We start from the raw sequence: 19447 nt of genomic DNA on the forward strand, positions 1-19447 counted from the left end.
ATGGATTATCTCGCCTGGAGACTCCAAACCCCAAAAATGCCAACGTTTTTCTTTTCCCTTTTTCCATTAGCTGTGATGCTCTGACTAGCCTAATCGTAGCTCCAGTTGAACACTGTATTAAACATGCTAAATCAAATGTCCAATGACTGATGACTGCTTTCACCTCTGCGTCTGAATCAAACGTTTGATAATAATTATTTTTGATCATCACTGCAGGGTGTCCGCTTTAATATTAGTTCTGTATGTTCTGAATGCAGTGACGCTGGACTTACTGTAGGAAAAGTTACAAATGCAGGAAAGGAAAGCAGGATGGCTGCTGCTGCTGCTCAGATAACGGTGTTATTATCCTAAGCAAGGTGCAAAATTAACTTTTTTGTCCATTGGCCAAACGCCTAGTCAATGTTCAAATATCACCCACACAGATTACCGTTGTTTTTTTGTTTTTTTACTGCTGAGTGAAACAAATCTACCAGCTACTTGTATTTTTTACCAGTATTTGGCAGGTGGTTGGTGGCTGGTGCTAACTTTATGCCCTTGTTAGCAGAGCTGAAACACATAATTAATGAATCAGTTGATCAATAGAAAATGATCTTCAATTAATCATTGAAGTTATATTTTAAGCAAAAATGCCAAAACTGTAGAGTGCTCCAGTTGCATATTGGTTACCACATAACTGCAAAATCTGCTGTTCAATTCTGGCCACGGACCTTTGTTACATGTCGTCCCCCCGCTCTCTACCGTTTCTGTCTCTCTGTACATATAGACTAACAAATAATCCTAAAAAGAAGATTCCTAAAGTTTTACTTTTCTAACTTGAAAGATTTCTGACTCCTCTGAGAATCTGTCTGGGTTTTGGACTGTGTGACATTTAAATATGCCACTTTGACCTCTGGGAAACAGAAATGATTGAATTAGAAGTATGGTCTAGACCTGCTCTAGGTGAAAAGTGCCTTGAGATGACTTTTGTTGTGATTTTGCACTATATAAATATTGATTGATTGATTGATTGATTGAAAGGTTCATTTATTCACTTTCCCCCTGCATTTTGTAACAATAAATGGACAAAATAACACAAATCACAAATGAAAATGATCATCAGTTACATCTGTTGTGTTAAATATATTTCTGTCTTTTCTGACTTTTGCTTATCAAACAGGTTTGTTCACTGAAGATTTCACTTATGTGTTTTTGAAAAATTGAACTTGAAGTGTTTTTTTTTGTTTGTTTATTTTTTTCAATGGGAAATTCTCTTTTGGAAAAACCTTAAAATAGTGTAGCTACTCCCCAGCGATCAGGGTTTGCCCCGGTCTAATTGATTGCAACAGTTGTCGAAGTGTTGTCTGTTAAGAGGGTGACAGGCGGCTGAAGAAAATGATTAGTTTTCTGTCGGGAGAGAGACAGCTCTGGATGTCCCAAACTGCAAACTAATAAAGGGGGGAAAGCAATAAAGCTCGTGGACAGCAGGTTTGACTGTTTTTATAGACAAATCAATAAAATGATAGATGATGGAAAATAACGGCATTTTCAGCTGCCGATTTCTACTGGGGGTTTCAAATCACGGGTCTGCTCACACACACACACACACACGTACACACACACACGCGCTCATGCACTTCAGTAGAATAAATCGAAAGGTTTTGTCTGCATTACTCGAGACATGTGCAGTGACACATAAAGAAATGTTTATGTCTTAGTTATTTGTGTCTTTGTGTGTATGGCACCTATTGAGGCATGAGTTACACTTTCAATTCTCTGTTTGTGTGTGACTTTGTGTGGTTATGTTTGTGTATCATAACTAACAGTGTAAATCTCCTGCTGTAAATCTTTTTGAGACCAGAGCACCACTGTCAGGATCAATACTGAGGACAGGCCTTCCTCTGAGCCCGCCTCTAATTGGCTCCATCTCTGCAGCATCTGTGTATATATATATGTGTGTGTGTGTGTGTGTGTGTGTGATTGTATGTAACTGAATTATGAAGTCGATCTAATAAAGTATGAATTTGCAGATTCAAGTTTTTTAAGGTTTTTTTGTAAACCCAATTATACACAAAGTCACACAGTCTCCACAAATACTTCTCTCTGTGTCAGGTTGGGTGTCATTTACACTTGATCATGTCAACTCTGGTTTTCATTCCATTTCTGCCTTTTAATTATGACCCACCCCCATTACTTTATTATATTATGTGTTTATGACCACACATTTAGATATGGTAAACATTTATTTTCAGCATATTTTGGTAGCCATTTGATTTTGAGAGACTAGCATGAGCTGATTGTAGCAATGCACTGAAACACAACCACAATAAATGCTTGTGTCTGTGGGAAAACACTCTTACTATTCCTATTGCTGCTCCCTATCACACTTTCCTCACACATGCACGACTCACAGCTGACTGAAACAAGCTCGGCCACATATACTGAAACTTGTTATATGGCTGCAAAATAAAGATAATGATGAAGTGAAATAGATGTAAACATAGCAGGTTGGGTGAGAGAGGACATAAAAGAAAGGTTACTTTTGATGGTTTTTAAGAGATTGGTAATGTTCAACAGTGCAAAAATACTAGAAGGTGCATTTGTGGTTTATCAACTAAAATCGTAACTGTTTTGATATCTTTCAGGTCTCATTCTCGCCACAGACGCTCTCGGAGTAAGAGTAACAGTCGCAACCGGAGAGTGAGCCGTAGTCACAAAAAGAGTCGCAGCCACAGTCGCAGAAGGAGCGGCAGCAGAGACCGGGACAGGAGTCGACGCAAAGGCCGCGATCGGGACAGGGAGAAAGAGAGGGAGAGGGACAGAGGGAAAGACCGAGACAGAGACAAGGACAAGAGTAAGGACAAGATGGAGAAAAAGGGGTAAGTGATGAATGAGCCTTTACATGCAAGCATACAGGTAGACGTTAACACACCAAAACAAGTCTTGGGGTGTCCCAGCTCAATCCAAAGTGTGGACGCCACCACAGGAGATCAGATTATTTTGGTCAGTACAATACAAACTTAAATATGGAGCTTAGTCTCTGCTCCTCCATCCTTCCATCCATCACTCCATCCTTCCATCCATCAATCCATCAGTCCCTTTCTTCCCCGTTCTCCCTAAGCAATCAAGCATCGGGCTACATGGGCCTTGTAATGTGATATAATCCCCTCTTGTAAGAGAAGATGTCATGCTGATATAAGAATGGATGGTAGGGAGTAATGCTGCATAGGTTCAGTTTTTAGCAAATGTTTTGGTTACCAGATGAAGTCTGACATCTTTGACCATCTGAGCCCAGCTGCAATAAGTCTAGATACATAACAAGATCATATGCATCTCTGATCTCTTTGGTGTGTATATACCAAGAAAAAAATAAATGAGAGTCTCTTATTGAGGTGAGAAGTGCCAGCAAATAATGTCTTCACTTGCAAGTTTGTGTCCTCTAAAGGTTGTGTTTTAACAGTGATCCACTCCTCTACAGGCCTAACTTCCTTAGAGGCCCCTCTTTGCCCCTACCAGAATAGCACCCTTAATCTGTCCCCAGCACGGCATGCTCTAACATGATTGGAGGCCACTGTAATATGACTGGTACCCTGTTGTTGTCTGTCATATTGAATGGCACAGATGTGTGTATCAAACTATGCATCCCATGAGTGATGCAGACCAGCTGGTGTGCTTCGCTTCAGTTTAAGAGACGTTGTCTCCCCAGGTAAAATATATCTGAACTAGAGCTGAGAAGTTAATCAAGAAGTTACAAAAACCAACATTATGACACTATTAACCGTCCAAATAATGAACTCCTTCATTCACGTTGCCATTTACCTCTTCAAAGTGTAACAACAAATTTATCCTACAGGTCTGAATATACAATCATTCTGTTTGAAGACAATATTTTTGAGGCTTTCCATTACAGAAATATGCAGTAATAGCCAATTTATGATTTTATAACTGTGGGATCTGACTGAAAATGATCTCCATTCCTCAGATGTATTCTTGATGCAACAGTGCAATCAAATGATGAAACTCATCACTGTAGGATTGGCCGTGAGAGATAAAATGCTATATATTGTGTGCACCAGTGTCAAACTGTCACAGCACTTAGCTTCTTTTCAGAAAATCATGTGTGTGCTGCATCTAATTAAGTGAAATGAATGCTAATTATTGAAAAAATGTATCTTCTGAAATGAGATTTTCAGAACAAAATGTAATTTTAACAACTCTTTTATGTATTTAGAAACAACTATACATAAATATAATGTAGGAGAACATGAGCATGATTAGAAATGAAGGTTAAGCAGTCACATAGTGTTCAAGCTATACTTTCTTGTTTGTTTACACATTTACACAATGTACACAATGTCAATGCTTCAAATGATGAATTATATATTCATATGAATAGATATATAAGATTTGTTAATAAGAATAAACAGACTTTAGCAGATAGACAGTCTTCTCCTTTAATACAGATTATATGCATTAAACACAGTGACATGCGCTACTTTTCTTTAATGTTAAATTTCATCCATACTGAAGCTTCAAAGACTCTGGAGCTCAAGATTTCTGTGTGTGAACAGAACATGGAGATCTGCTTTTAAAGGAAAAGTGCTCAATTTATTTGAAGCTATTACATATTGCCTTTTCTTAGATCAGTATCGGGAAAACAAATAAAGCTAACAGTGAAATGTAAGGCCAGCAGACTATATCTATTTTCTTATTAAGGCTTCAATATCCTTCAGCATCGATAGGAATCTCTACCTTTATCTCTGACCCCGCTTTAGCTTGTCTGTGCGCACGTGTGTGTGCGCGCTCGTATACCTAGTAAGTTTGGCTGTGTGTGTGTGTGTGTGTGTGTGCATTTCCACCTGTGGCAGACTTAATATATTTCAATTTATTGGCAGTCCAATTTACGTAAACCTATGGAAGTATAATGTTGGAATTATTTTGCCTAAACCATGTGGCACTGACCCGCCATCATAATCAGTATTATATATATATAGACACTCCTTAGGCTTCCTTAAATCTAATATAGACGGTTGGTTGACTGTTTAATAGACTTCTCTCCTTTCTTTCAGCTAAACAAAGAATTATCTTGCATGAATAATCATTACATGCAGTTTTTTGTCACTATGAGTCACAATTAAATAGCATCTTTAAAGATTTTTGGCTTATGTAATCCAGGATATCAGTTGGAGGTATAAAGACAGTGGGTGGAGTGGGTTGATTGTTGAAGAATGTATAATTAATTTGGTTGTTAAAATTGTAATATATGCCGGTTAGAACACTATCAGCTAATCAGTAAAAATACTGCTGAATGGAATAAAACAAAAAATAAAAACACTGATTTTTTTGTGACATGATAAAATGACTGAAATTAACAGATAAAATTATTATAATATTCTTTTTATTGTGGCTAGAATTGGTTTCTTATTATTACCACACTGAAAATGACCAAACTCCAAATGAAGCTGGTCTGTCTGTGGACCTTGATATGATGTTATCAGCAGCCAAAACCCGCCTGACACGAATGTTCCTCTCATTTCCCGGATGCTCCCACAGGAGGTTTAGATGCCTAACAAGTTCTCCTTCATCAGAAGAAAGACAGAAGCAGTGAGATGTTTCAGGAATATTTAAAACAAGACTTTCTACAGCACATCCTGTCTATGACAAGCCACCTTGTTTCTCCCATTCTTCTTTTTTCTGCACTTAATGGTGATGGGGGGTAGGGTCTTTATGTAAGCCCCCGATTCTTCAACACCTACACACACACACACACACACAATATCATACACTGTACCACTCCAACCTCATTTACATCCAGGTTTTCCTCGCTGGGTGGTAGGAAAGAGGAGCGAAGCAGCACGATGTTGATGGCGGGGTGGAGAAGAGGCTCAGGAGCTTTATAGTGTCTGTCAGGATGAAAGAGGGGCCCCTCAGAGCGGCACCCTGACACCGACTCTGTGTGTGTGCGCGCGTGTGTGTGGTGTTGTCGTCATTAAACATTTAACACTCCTCTAGTATGACAGCAGGCAACTTGGTGCTCCAGCGGCATGTTTTCATGCAAAATTTATTGAAAACGACGAGCTGTTGTTAAGAGATCTTGTTGCCTTTCACCAGTGGCAAAGGGTAAGTGGGTGATTGTAGGGTTCTGTGGTTGTGTGTGTGTGTGTGTGTGTGTGTGTCTGTGTGTGTGTGTGTGTGTGTATGTGTGTGTGTGTGTTTACCCAGACTAGTGTACAGGTTCAGCAGGTCAGCTTTGCTTTGTGTAATCCTCTGGCTTCGTATTTGCTGAGATAACAAAAAGCCTTTAAGAGTTTAACCAGCGCTTAAAGTGTTTGTTTGTTTGTTTGTTTGTGTTTTTCTCTTCATTGATAGTTTTCTCAACAAGAGAGCTTACTTGCACATTGTGTTTTGTTGTATTTTCAGTGAGTAAAATACACAGTGGTTCCCAGCATTTGCTTTTTAATCTGACTTACCCTCCCAGTCCTGTCAAATGTGTGAACGTCATCTACATCTCTTATCAATGGATTTAACACTATTAATTATATAAGATAGAATATTAATTGTCATACAAGACATAGTAATGTTACTATTTTTGGATGTTTACACTATTTATAATGTGTTTACATCTCTATTTTCTTCTTGGACATTGGATAATTGAACCACTTTTTCTATTTCTCAGATAGCTGACTAGTATTAGTGACACAGTTTCAATTTTTTCAGTGGTGTAACTGACTCATCTTGGATGGAAACTGACACATGCTGGCAATTAATTGATTATTGGCCTAATGCATATGATAAAGATCAGCCTCACACCAGTGTTTGCAGTTATATTTATGTGTTAATTTAAACTACTACTGAACTACTCCACAATGTTTCCATACACCCCCAGGCAACTGCAAAAACTACCTCCATATATCATAGACAAAGTATAAAGATGAGCAAATTGCAATTTTCTTTTTTATTATGTGCTGGGAAAAAAATATATTTTCTCTGTTTTCCTCCAAATCATTTATTATAAAGAATTAATAAATAAACACACACCTGAGCATAGATTTTCAACCTGCATTCAAGTTGACCTGACCCTGTTCAGGCTTCACTTTTCTCTCAAGTCTCATGCGGCTTGAGTCAGGTCAGGTTTTATTTTATTAATGTTATTAGTCAATTTCTTTCTATTTCCCAGAATCAGAGCAGCAGAAACAAACAATGTGTTGTGTTAACAAGTGGCGCATCTGCCCCCAGACAGATAATTGACAGAAGTATAATTTGAATGTAACAGCATTTTTCACCTGATGTTCCGACCCAATTCCCTCCTGTAATTAATGAGCAGAAATGTAAAATCTGCAGTTAACAGATGGCTGTTTCTCCACAGAAAATGACAGGTTTAAAAATAAATAAATAATAAATTTTAATTACAACTCAGTGTTTTAAAAAGGTTTCGGCATCATTAAATCCTTCAGTGGTTCAGGCTTTGATCAGGTTTAAGGAATATGGTTAGAGTGTGGATGAAATATAGTCAGGACCCAGTTTTTTTAAGGCTCACATATATACACACACACACACACACACACACACACACAAACACACAAACACATGTGCAGATGTACCAGGTATGCATACTACCACTACAATGTTCCACTCAACCCTTTTCTTCCTTTCCCTTTCCCCTTTTCACCCCTTTTTCCCCTCCCTGTGTCTGTCACCCTCCTCAAACTTGGTTCCTTCGTCAAAGAATTTGTCCACTTTTAAGAGAAGTCCTCACCCTTCCCTTTCAGCAGTGCCGACCTCTTTGCTTTCCTCTGTAAGGTAATGGAAGAACGTGGGCTAGCTTCCTCACTTCACATCCTCAATCAGAGAGGTCTGTCCAATTAGGCTGAACTCCTTGTCTGTGCCAGGTCACAGGAGGAGCGTCTGTCCATCCGACTCAATTTCATGTCATTTGAGTGAGAAATGGGCAAAGGCTGGGCAGCGGAGGCACAGAGATCAGCGTTGGAGATCTCTCATGGCAACGGAGAGCCGTCTTTTCCCAGTGCATGTAGAACTTGAGTTGGTATAATGAGCTTAGGGTTAAAGAAATGAATTGACAGCCTACCTTTCATTAAAGCCTTTTTTTGATGTCTTTGTCATGAAAGAATCATATAGGAGTTTTTCTCCTTTGGAAGACTGGAGGAGCGCTAGCGAGGGGCAGTGCTTCAACTGCATCCATTGTTCGGACTTGTAAAGTAGTTTATTTCACAAGGGTGGAGTACCTTTTTTAAGGCTTTAAAATAAAGCATGTTTTCCTGACATTTTTACCCATTGAGCCGTCCCCACTAACCCGCCCATTCCCATCTCTTTCCTTGAATGTGATTGTTTAGTAATTCCTCTCATTACTGTGTTTTCCCTTGACAAGCTAAACAGAACCCTGCCTCACCACAGGGGTCCCGGCAGGACCCGCAGGCCTCGGTTTGGCTAGCTGTGCTCCATCGCTCAGCCTTAACCTCTGGAAGCCTTGACGCTGTGAGGCAGAGAGAAAATAAAACAAGACCCCAGACACACACATTCACACTCACTACTGTTGATTTTCTCTCCCTCCTTCCCTCACTCTGAGGAAATGATTGTCTGCTTCTTTGCCTCTGTTGAACATCTATCAGCTCATTAGTGTTGGTAATACACAGAGAAAGTAAGTGTGTTTGTGTTAGCGTGTATGTAGCCCCTGCCTGCGGCGTCCTCTCAGCCTATTGGGAGTGTGTGTATGGGTGGTGTGGATGGGACCACTGCCTCTGCGTGTGTGTATGTGTGTGTGTGTATGTGTGTTTGTCTGCACTCTTGCAGGACTGTAGGCTGTGTCTGGCTCTGGGAGCGGGTCTGGGGAGGTAAGAGAGACTTCAAACACCGTCCTCGGAAGGTTAGGATACACTCACATTGACTTAAATCAATGAGCTGTAAGTGTGTGTTTTATTTGTGTGTGCGTCGGGGGGGTAGCCTAGTGGCCAGGAGCAAGAAGAGACATGGATGGAGCTGAGGAGCAGTAGGTGTGTTTGTATGTCTATAAGTGTGTGTGTGGACTTTTGGTTGGGGGCTGGGTGGGTGAAATAGAAGTGATGCCTACATGCAAAGGGTGGACAGTGCACACACACACACACACACAGACATCCCCATAGACAAACACATGCACGCACAGAGTGGTGCAGCTGCGGTGTTTCTTGGCCCATGGCTGTATGTAGTCATTAGCTGCTTTTTTCCACAGATAATGAGCATAGATTGGATAGAAAACAGCCTTTCCATATACACTCCATCCTCACTCTCTGGATATTTATTTACACACAAATACGCACGCACACACACACACACACAAGACAGCCGAATACCCTGTGTAGACCAATGCAGCGATACAGACTAAACTTACTTTCTCATTGGTAAGAATGGGTTAATACTGGTCATTTCACAGGGCTCCATGACCACAACCCCAGACCTGAATTAAAGGCAATGAAGGCTGAACACCAGTTTCTGTTGTTGCTAGGTTTATTACCATGATGAGAATGACTGACTGACTGGGAATCATGTGGCAAGCTGCGGTCACCCTCTTACACAACATGTTGGAAAGAAAATAGTAGAGACTGAAAGAAGGAAATTGAAAGCTACAAGCTCTTGACCATAAGTTGTAGCATCCACTGAAATGGGAAACCTTAAAGAGATTAACACAAGTTTTCACTGCTTACACAATAAGCAACAGTGATACTCAAGGGAAGAATGTCTGTCTTGGTAAGCCCTCCACTATTGAGATGTGCAAAAAAAAAAACCCAAAATAAAACACAGAAATAGATTGAATAAAAGGTCAACTCTCAGTCAACAGTGACAGTACCTTTATGAAACCCTGCATGATGAAATGCTGACCAGAGTACCCAAGAAGTTCAGACAAGAGGAGTAACACAGGCAGAATGTGACACATAAATCCATAGTATGAGCCATATTGTTAGGTTAAAGTAACCTGCTGAAATTAGAGAAGTTTATTATAATATCTGAAGACTAAGCAGTGATTTTAGGGAGAATTGTTATTTCTCAAATGGTGTAAGTATCAGCCCAGGAGTTTGCTACAAGGGAACTAGATGTAAATGTTTAAATTGGAGATGACTTTTTTGATAAACAATAAAGATAAAGAAATGCAGGGGGAGAGAGATGGGGATGGCATGCAACAAGGTCCAAACCAGGGGTATAGTTATATAGTAAATATAGTATAGTATAATATAGTAAACATAAATAATAATAATTTAGTAAGCATATATAGTAAATTCTTGGCCACTGATGCAGAGTGCAGAGAATATATAAAACATTATTGTACTCACACTAATACACACTAAAAGAGATGACAGACATGGCTATCAGAAAAGCTTGAAGGGTAATTGACAGTATAACAGTGAGTTACTCTAGGAAATGCTGTCAATGCCTGAGAATGACCTCTCTCTGTTCTATGTGCAAAATTGTGTGTGTGTGTGTGTGTGTGTATGTGTGTGTGTATGTGTGTGTGGAGAGAGAAATCTGGCCACTTCTAATCGCAGGAGAGACACCCCAAGTGAGCGATAGAGAGCTGTGACAATCCACTTAGTGCGCTCTGTAATCTGTTTAACCATTTAGTGAGTTGTTAAAGGAGTATGCAAACACTCACATAAAACACACACACACACACACACACTAGGAGCCCTGCAGGCTTCAGGGGTGCACAGGACAATCCGCCTCCCGAACTGGATAGCGATTCAGTGCTGTAACACGTTTTAGAGTTGTGTGTGTGTGTGTGTGTGTGTGTGTGTGTGTGTGTGTGTGTGTGTGTGTGTGTGTGTGTGTGTGTGTGTGTGTGTGTGTGTGTGTGTGTGTGTGTGTGTGTGTGTGTCTGTGTGTGTCTGTGTCTGTGTGTTGATGTGTTTGAGACCTGCTGTAGGCACTGAGAGAAGCCAGGCCTGGAGCGTGATGACAGAGAGCAGAACCGGCCAAATCGAAGATCCCCCAATCCAATTACCCTGTTCCTCTCTTTTATTCTCTCTTCTCTTCTTCTCTCCTCCTCTCCTCTCCTCACCTCTACTCCACTCTCTTCTACTCTCCTCTAAATCTCCTCTCCTCTCAATCTCCTCTCATCTTCTCTCTCTCTTCTTCTGTTTTTTACGGCCCTGTCTTAGCAGGAGCAGCAGCTAGTGATGGCAGTCCTGGCTGCCGTTGAAGTGGCTGGCTGCTCTGCTTTATGGAACAGACGAGGATGCAGGCAGGATTATAAGCAGCAGGTTATGAACAGCAAACATGACAGACCAGCCCCGATTTAGGAAGGTTATGTAAATGCGCTTGTCGACAAAATATGTTTTTTTTCTGCCCTCAGTATTTCTCTCTCTCTTTCTCTCTCTCTCTGGAAAAGCGGGGTAGTTTGGTTTGGAGTGAGGGTGAAGGCAAGGGAAGGGGAGCTAAAAGAGAAGATTGTTATGGAGAATGATGTGTAAAAGAGACACACCGTTAATGTTTAATTTTCTCCAGACTCCAGTGCTTATTCATCTGCACCAGGGGCAAGGAAAGGTGTTGACTGAAGTCTTTATGAGAAAGGCTGAGAGTTAGAATATATTATAAAGAGATATGTTCTTTTTAGTTGGAGAGAGCAGACAAAGTGAGGTTAGAGAAGAGAGAAGGATAGACAGAAAGACAGACAGATGAGTTTTCAGTTAGCAGAGAGTAGCTATCGTCATGCATTTGACCTTTGCTGCTCTGAGACAGAAATACGGTCTTGCCTAATGGCATTGATCATTACAAGAATACCTCCTTCAGACTGGGTAAACAGCGTTCCAGACATACAGTTAAGTACCATGACTCAGTTGTGGAAGTAAATATTGCCTGAGAGGAGCATTCAGTATAATAATCATTCTCAGTGGAGATTTTTGAAATCGGCATTTTCAGAGTATTATCTTTCACAGAGAAAGGAGCTGAAACAAAAGAGTTATGAGCGCAGTTACTAATCACACAAGCGTGCGTATGCTCGGTTGCGGTGACTGAGAGATGGAAGCACTTATTTGTGTCACTGATAGAGTTAGGGGTCTCACACAGCTCATATTCAACAATGAGTAGCCATGGGAAACTTATGAAATGATGAATCCCTCCTTTCCTGCCCTCTCTCTCATTCTCTCCTTCCCTCCCTTCCCTCCCTTCCTGCCCATTTAGTCTGCCACTTTTTCAGCAGAAGTTTAGATCTCCGGGCCGATGTTTAATTCATTAATGTCTCACTCACTCTTGCTCTCATTCACTCTCACGTGCTCCGTCATGCTCTCTCGCCAACCTAGTCCCTGCGGTTCCCTAATAGAGTTATTTTACCTTTTGTCTCACTCGTTCTCACAGGCGCACACACACACACACACACACACACACACACACACACACACACACACACACACACACACACACACACACACACACACACACACACACACTGCTAACTCTTTTCTACTGACCACTGTGTGACATTTTCCTTCTCTATCATGATGATGGTGATGCCAGTATTATCATCATATTATCATTAAATCACACTGCATGTTGCTCACTGCTTTGTTAACATCTTTAAGATGCATTGTGTTGGATTGTTAGTTTAGGACATTATGCTCAATGCTTTTACACTCTCTTTTTTGATTCCTTTAGATGTTTTTTTTGTTTTTAAAATTGACTAAGGGAAAATAGTTGAAAGAAGTATTTTCCCTGCAAAATGCAACAAGACTGTCATCTTTTACTCATTTACTCATTCAAAAAGTATGTAAACAGAAGAACCATGCACAGACATCTACTTTAATAATTCATTTCAGCACATACAGGGCAGAGACTGAGGTCTTCTGCTCCGTTTGTGTTTTTTTAAGATCAGACATATATCTAAAGACAACTAGAAAGCTAGCATTACCAGGCTACATGGCAGGGACAGACAAAACTAAGTAGAATCACCTCCCTGAAGCAGCAATGATACCTTGGTATCCAATAGAAGCTGAGCTCAGATCAGTATGCAGGCTCCTTTTGTCTGTTGGAAATATTTGATGAGATATGAGATATCCAGGGTCGGCAGGAGTCATAACGGTCATGTAAACTGCAACAGTGTCGCATACAGTTGCAGTTTACAGAGCTGCCATGACTCAAGACAGTGAATCTACACTCTGTTGAATGAAAACATAAAAAAATGTACATTGTAATGGTTCAAATTTCATATATTTCATATTTTATACGCCACGCAAAAACAAAATATTCAATTAAAAACTTCAATTTGGTGCGTTGTTCAGCTCCGTATTGACGATGAACTAGAAACTTTGCTTTCTCTCTGTCGTACCGTGCACTTTTCTTCAGTATCTTACTGTCGTTGAGCATTTCTGTTGTTTTTCTTCCTCCTTTTTTAATGTACCACTCTGCCTCTGTGTTTCTGCCTCTTTTCCATGCCCAGATCTGACAGCATGGAAAGTATGTACAGTTGTGTATAAATATCTCGGGCACCGCTGTCTAATCAACAGAGTTAAATAATTCACTTCTTATTCTCCACACACACACATTCATCGATGCAGACATCTGTCAGTGCCGAGCTGTATGTGGAAAATGTTTTTTTTGGGGGAAATATGGTGAAGTACTTCAGCAAATAAAACAGAGTAGCAAATCATTTTTGTTAAATTTTCAAACGCATTTATCAGAATGAATAATGCTGTCGAGGTGAATGTTATGGCACGCGCACATTTACGCAGGTACACATACGCCACAATTAGGTTGAGTGTGCCTGCTGAAAAGAGAAGTCTTTATGTGGTTTCATGTTGCCATCTCTGAAGTGCAGAGTGTGTGTGAGTGTGTGTGAGTGCAGTTAACATTAGGTAGGCTGGTTTTGAAATGTTTTGATTCCCTGTGCTTGCCATTTCAGAGTTCATACTTACTTTTTTTTTTTTTTTTTTTCTACAAACTCCTTTTTTCTTATTTAGCAAAAGCCACATTTCTAAATAGTTTAACATTGTCTAAAGCGGTATAACAATCTTGACTAAATAAAGTAGTTTATTTTATTCACAAGTAAACAAGAATATGAAGACATCAATTACCAACATACCGTATTTATACCAGTACAAAAACAGTACTGAAGTTTGATATCCTGTTCTTTTATTGAATTGAAAGACGGAGTAAAATTCCTGTTTTGAGAGTAAAATTTTGTTTGGTAAGTGTCAGCGTGTGAGCGTGTTGCAACCACTCCGTGCTGTGTTCGTTTGTCTATTTGCATTACTGTGAGACTTGTGTTAACTTTTCTTTGTACCACTTTTCCTTGAAGTCTACACACACACACACACACACACATACACACACTCACAAACACACACACACTCAGACTCATACTCCTGACATCTCTCCCTGTAGGCCAGACTGCAGAGCGCTTGGGGCCATGTTGTTTTGTCTTCTGACGGACAGACAGAAAGAGAGGGGGAAAAAAAGAGAGACTTACCCTGGCCAGTGATTACGCCAGTTTGACACCACAGACATGGACGGGGTGGAGGGAGTGGAGAGGGGGGGGGGGAATCAATGCATGAAGAGAAGTGAAAAAGGCACTGTAGAAAACGGTGTGTAGATGATATGAATAACAATGTATGCGGTGTGTCTCCCTGGACCCTGATAACCTGCAGACCAGAGCTCAGTCCCTGTGACAGGCTGGCCTTTGTGGCCACTTTATCCCGCCTGTACACTTGTAAGGTAGAGCTGGGATAATCGCACCTAATCTAATTAAGGCTAAAGAGGGCCATGACTGAGGCTGGCCAGAAAGCAGACTGGGCACACACACACACACACACACACACACACATACACACACAGATCATCAACAAACACAGCTCAGCAGCAAAATCCTGTTTGCATCAGAAAAATAAGGTTGTCATATTGATTATGCAAATGAGGGACTAACGGGGGCTAACTGCCTCTCGGCCAGCCGGTTACAGCTGACACAGGCTAAAGAGAGGGATACAGAGAGAGGAAGAAAGGATTAGAACAGGTTTAGCTTGCTGTTTTTCTTTCTGCCATTTTTGCATGTACCACTTTTAGGTTCACAACAGCATTGTGGCCCTGATACTTGAAGTTGAGACTGACTGTGTGTTTCTAGAGGGGAAAGATTTCTAGTATTGAGTGAACTTGTTTAAATCACAGTTGCAGTTACTCATGATATAATATTATAATAAAAAATTATAAAAGTGCCTTATTTCATAATTATTCAAAGTTTTGTGACATAATGGTCAGCATCTGTTTGAAATATAGGTAATCCACATAGCCAAATATACAGATGAGATGAGATGATTTGGTAAACAGGAGGATTCATTTTTCTTAGTACTTTGGTCATGGTGTTACAAATCATTATTTTCATTATCCATTTATCTGTTGCTCTTCATAGACAAAACAATTATTTGTTTTGTCTATGAAGTGTAAAAAAAATAGTGAACTTAGTCTTACATAATCTCTGAGAGCCCAGTGAGACATCTTTTAACGTCTTGTTTTGTCTGACCAACTTTCCAAAAGAAAGATTTTAATTTGAAATACTAACAAACAAAAGCGATATGTATCCTCACATTTGAAAAGCTGCAACAAGCCAATATATTTACCTGATTACATGACTTAGAATAAATGTTTTATCTAATGAATAATTAATTAATCAGTTAATAGTTTCAGTTATCCTTATCTTCCTGCGTGTGCTTGTATGCTTGTAAGGACATGTTTTGGGTACATGACTACAAAGGGGTGTGTGCGTGCCTGTATATGTGTGTGCGTGCTTGTCTTCAGGTGTGTGTGTATTGTGTGTGCAGCCAGCCGGCAGCCAGATTGCTATTTCCCCCTTCTGCCCCTATAGAAAGGCCCGGGTATTCTCTGGATGAGGGTGTGATGTACAATTGAAGGGCAGGATTGAAACTGATTACCTTGTTAACTCCTGGCACCCACTGGCAGCTTGAAATAGACCTGAGCGCCAGGGCCTGATTTGCAAATGAATTACCTCTCGCCCGGCCCTCCCCTTCCCTCCCTTTCCCTCCCCTCCATTCCCCCATCTTCCTCCCTCTCTCTCTCTCTCTCTCTCTCTCTCTCGTTCCTTTTTTTTTTTTTTTTTTTGTGTCCATTCGGTGCCAAGATCATCTTTTTATATTGTGCCATGACAGATGCTGTGCCGGGCTGCCATTGTTCCCCATCAGTTTTTCTGGGGCCGCAAGGAGAGCCAAAAGATTTCCACATGTGATTTTAACACAAGCGTCCCCCCTGCCATAGAGCCCAGTGCTTTATTCTTTGTGTACCAGGACTGCAATCTACAGAGTTTTTTTGGAGCAGGACGGAAATGTTTGGGAGGCGTCATTGTCTCCATCTCAATAATGGAGAGGTATTTCTCTGATTAGGAAAGGTTCTAATTGGGAGGTATGAAAAGGACCGCTGGCTATTGAAGAAACCGCAGGGAAATTGATTGCTCTCCATGTCTCCCTTTTGCTTTTTCTCTCTCTGTCTTTGTCCTGCTCTCCCTCTATGTAACACACTAAAAAGAAGTCAATTTTCTTTAAAACTTGGCCCCAGCATTCAATCCCCTTTGGCATTGAGTCGGTGTGTATAGGCTGAGAAGAGGGAGATATGGGTATGGGTCTGTGGGGAGAGACATGTCGGTCTATGATGTTTTATGTGTGAGTGAATGTGTGTGTCTATTTAGTTTTGCCTGGCTCAGGATGAGTTGAATTTTTACAACCTCAATGATGACCAACTAGTTCCTAATTATTTTTTTAATTAGTAAAATATGAATGAGTACAAGGCCTCATCTGCCTAATACTGTGTGTATATTCAACAAGAGACTAAAAACATATTTGTGTGGCAAAACAGATTAAAATCTTGATTTAAAAATACAATAATAGTTTTTCACAAGGAGAGCTAAATGTTTTCTTTGGTGAAATGTACTTCCCCCTTTTGTGGAAAAACAGATTTTGCAAAGTTCAAGAAATTTAGTCCTTTTAATTTAAGCTCCACAAGTGCTGCTAGCGCTGTCCCTCACATATGTGTTGTCAGTGTTCAGGTGCCAGATATGGGCCACATATTAACAGGTGTGTGTGTGTGTGTTTTATCACAGAGTAGAAAAGGCCAACCATAAATCAACTTATTCCTTTCATATTCCTCCTTTTCAGACTTTTTTATTGACTGCACTTAACCCTCCCTCACAGAAACATAAAGTGCTGAATTTGTTAGCCCCATTTTAATGGACTGCTTTTCTCTACCATTTTGGGATTATGCTAAAGTGCCCCCCCTCCATACGGAAAGGGGGGCAGCTTGTGTACCCCGTGAATGTGTGTGTGTGCGTGTGTGTACGCATGCCCGAATTACATAGAAAAGCATAGAAGCATAAGTCTGTGTTTTGTTCCTTCTTGTGTGTTCCGCATAGAAGAGTGACAGCCCCTGACGTACCCCAGCATTATACCCCCTTGTGTGTGTGTGTGTGTGCGCCCCCCCCATACGTCCTCTTAGCTGTATAAAACCCTGAGAGGTAGCTCTGATAGTACACACACACAAGAATACAATTTCAATTTCAATTGGCAGCCCTGTTAAAAAGGAGCTATGGAGATGGCAATCAAGCCTGGGGGAAAGCTGAGCTCCCTCTATTATTTTGTGTGTGTGTGTGTGTGTGTGTGTGTGTATGCTTGTGTGTGCGTGTGTGTGCGTGTGTCCCTCAACTGCTTAATATCAGGCGTTTGCCTTCTATTAGTTAAACAGGCAGATGTCACTGATGTGGACTGAGTATTAGTGCATTGTGTGTGTGTGTGTGTGTGTGTGTGTGTGTGTGTGTGTGGATGCTCTGGTGTCCCCATCACATTGACTCTTTAATAAATATGCCTGCCATTCTATCAGCAGTCAAACAACGTATGAATGCTCAATGACACGCTTGACAAGTCATGCAACGGTGGCAAATGGGGTGCGCACACACACATGCATACACACACATACTCTTATGAATGATGTCTCTTTCATAGTGTTACTGTGTCCTGTCTTCCCTTTGCTGCTCTTTTCTGCTCCACTCCTCACTATCTGTGACTGATATCAGGTTGAATGCTGAGAGCTGCTGAAGGCCAGAATGTAATTTCTGCAGCTGAAGTACACCAAGAAAAAGAGAGAGGTGCACATTAAGAAAGAAAGCGGAGTACTGTTGTGTTATGTGTTGTTAGTTATAGGGTTGTTATATTGAACAGCTGTTATTTGTGGCCCAGCAGCACAAATTCTGGACTTTTTTAATTTTGAAAAGTCAATAACTATTAAACAGTGAGAGTTTGCACATACACATTCAAGTAATACTCAAGTTAAAATGATTGTTGTAGGGAAACTGGGTCATTACAATAGCTGACAGGAAATAGCTGCTGATGATAATACAATAATCACGACTGGGCACGTGAAGAATTATAAATGGACTTCAAGCAAAAGTGCCTCATATTCACTTGTTTCAGCTCCTCTTTATGACAGGGTCTCGGTTTGCCTTGTTTAATGGGATAGTGATTTTAGTATCTTTAGGTTTTGTACTGATGGCCAGACAATATAAGCAGTTTAATGACATCAGCATAGGATTTTCGGAAATCTCGATAGCCATATGTAACTATTTTCTTACACTTTACAGATAGATTAGTTGGTTAAAAAGAACTCTTGTTATTTCGCCTATGCAGATTTACAGGTTACCAAATATTTGACAGTGATTTTCCATCGTACGGGTGTGAGAGCATGCAGTCGTTTTGAAACACTTCATGGTTCAGTAGTGTTTGCTCATTCAATAATCCAGAAATCTCACACATCGTAAACAGAGTGTACTGGAACCATCCCAACCCAGCCATCGGCGTGTTGCTTTTTAACCATTTTTTGTGAAAACGACTGGTATTTTCCACAACACTGGGAAGTAAACAGAGCAGTTCCACATCCTCAAGACGAGTAAGCAAAATGAACATCTGTGCAATCCAGTGGTAGTCTTCCCCTTACTCATCCCGAACCATCATTGCTCTACAGTTCAACAGTTGGAGTCCCATTTAGTGGAGAGTTTAAAGGGTTAACATAGCTTGAAGAGGAGAGCCTGTTAAAATATGCCTAATACTACATAGTAAACCTGGCCAGGAGTAGACAGTGAAGGGGTTAAAGAATCCACACACAGGACAGCAGGCCTGAGAGGTAATGCATGGCTGATGAGTGCTGGGCTAATGGGCAGCTCTGTTAGCTGGAAATCAAATGACTGCCTCTGCATTTTAAGTCCCTCTGTCGCCTCCATTGACTGACTAAAGATATTCATCTCCGCCGTGTCAAGGGGTGAGGGGTGGTGGTGGAGCAGGGACGGAGGGGGGGCTTCAAGTAAAGATAGAAAGAGAAAGAAAAAGAGAGGGGCTGAGGGAGAGAAGGGGAGGGGGGGGCATCTTAGAGGAACCTGAAGACCTAATGCAATTATTAGAAACTTGACCACAAATGACAACTCATCTGGTGCTGGCTCTGTAATTAATTG

The 19447-nt window shown here is 40.7% G+C and overlaps 1 protein-coding gene across 1 annotated transcript in view; it reads left to right on the plus strand.

Annotated features, from left to right (window-relative positions):
• rsrc1 (arginine/serine-rich coiled-coil 1) overlaps positions 1–19447 on the plus strand; it is a 119989-nt gene that overhangs the window by 22333 nt on the left and 78209 nt on the right. The window contains exon 4 of the mRNA XM_053321259.1: positions 2622–2855. Coding sequence (XP_053177234.1) covers positions 2622–2855 — 234 coding nt within the window. The remainder of the gene's footprint in view (positions 1–2621; positions 2856–19447) is intronic.

Source organism: Scomber japonicus, chromosome 6 (assembly GCF_027409825.1).
Source record: "Scomber japonicus isolate fScoJap1 chromosome 6, fScoJap1.pri, whole genome shotgun sequence".
NCBI classification, from domain to species: domain Eukaryota; kingdom Metazoa; phylum Chordata; class Actinopteri; order Scombriformes; family Scombridae; genus Scomber; species Scomber japonicus.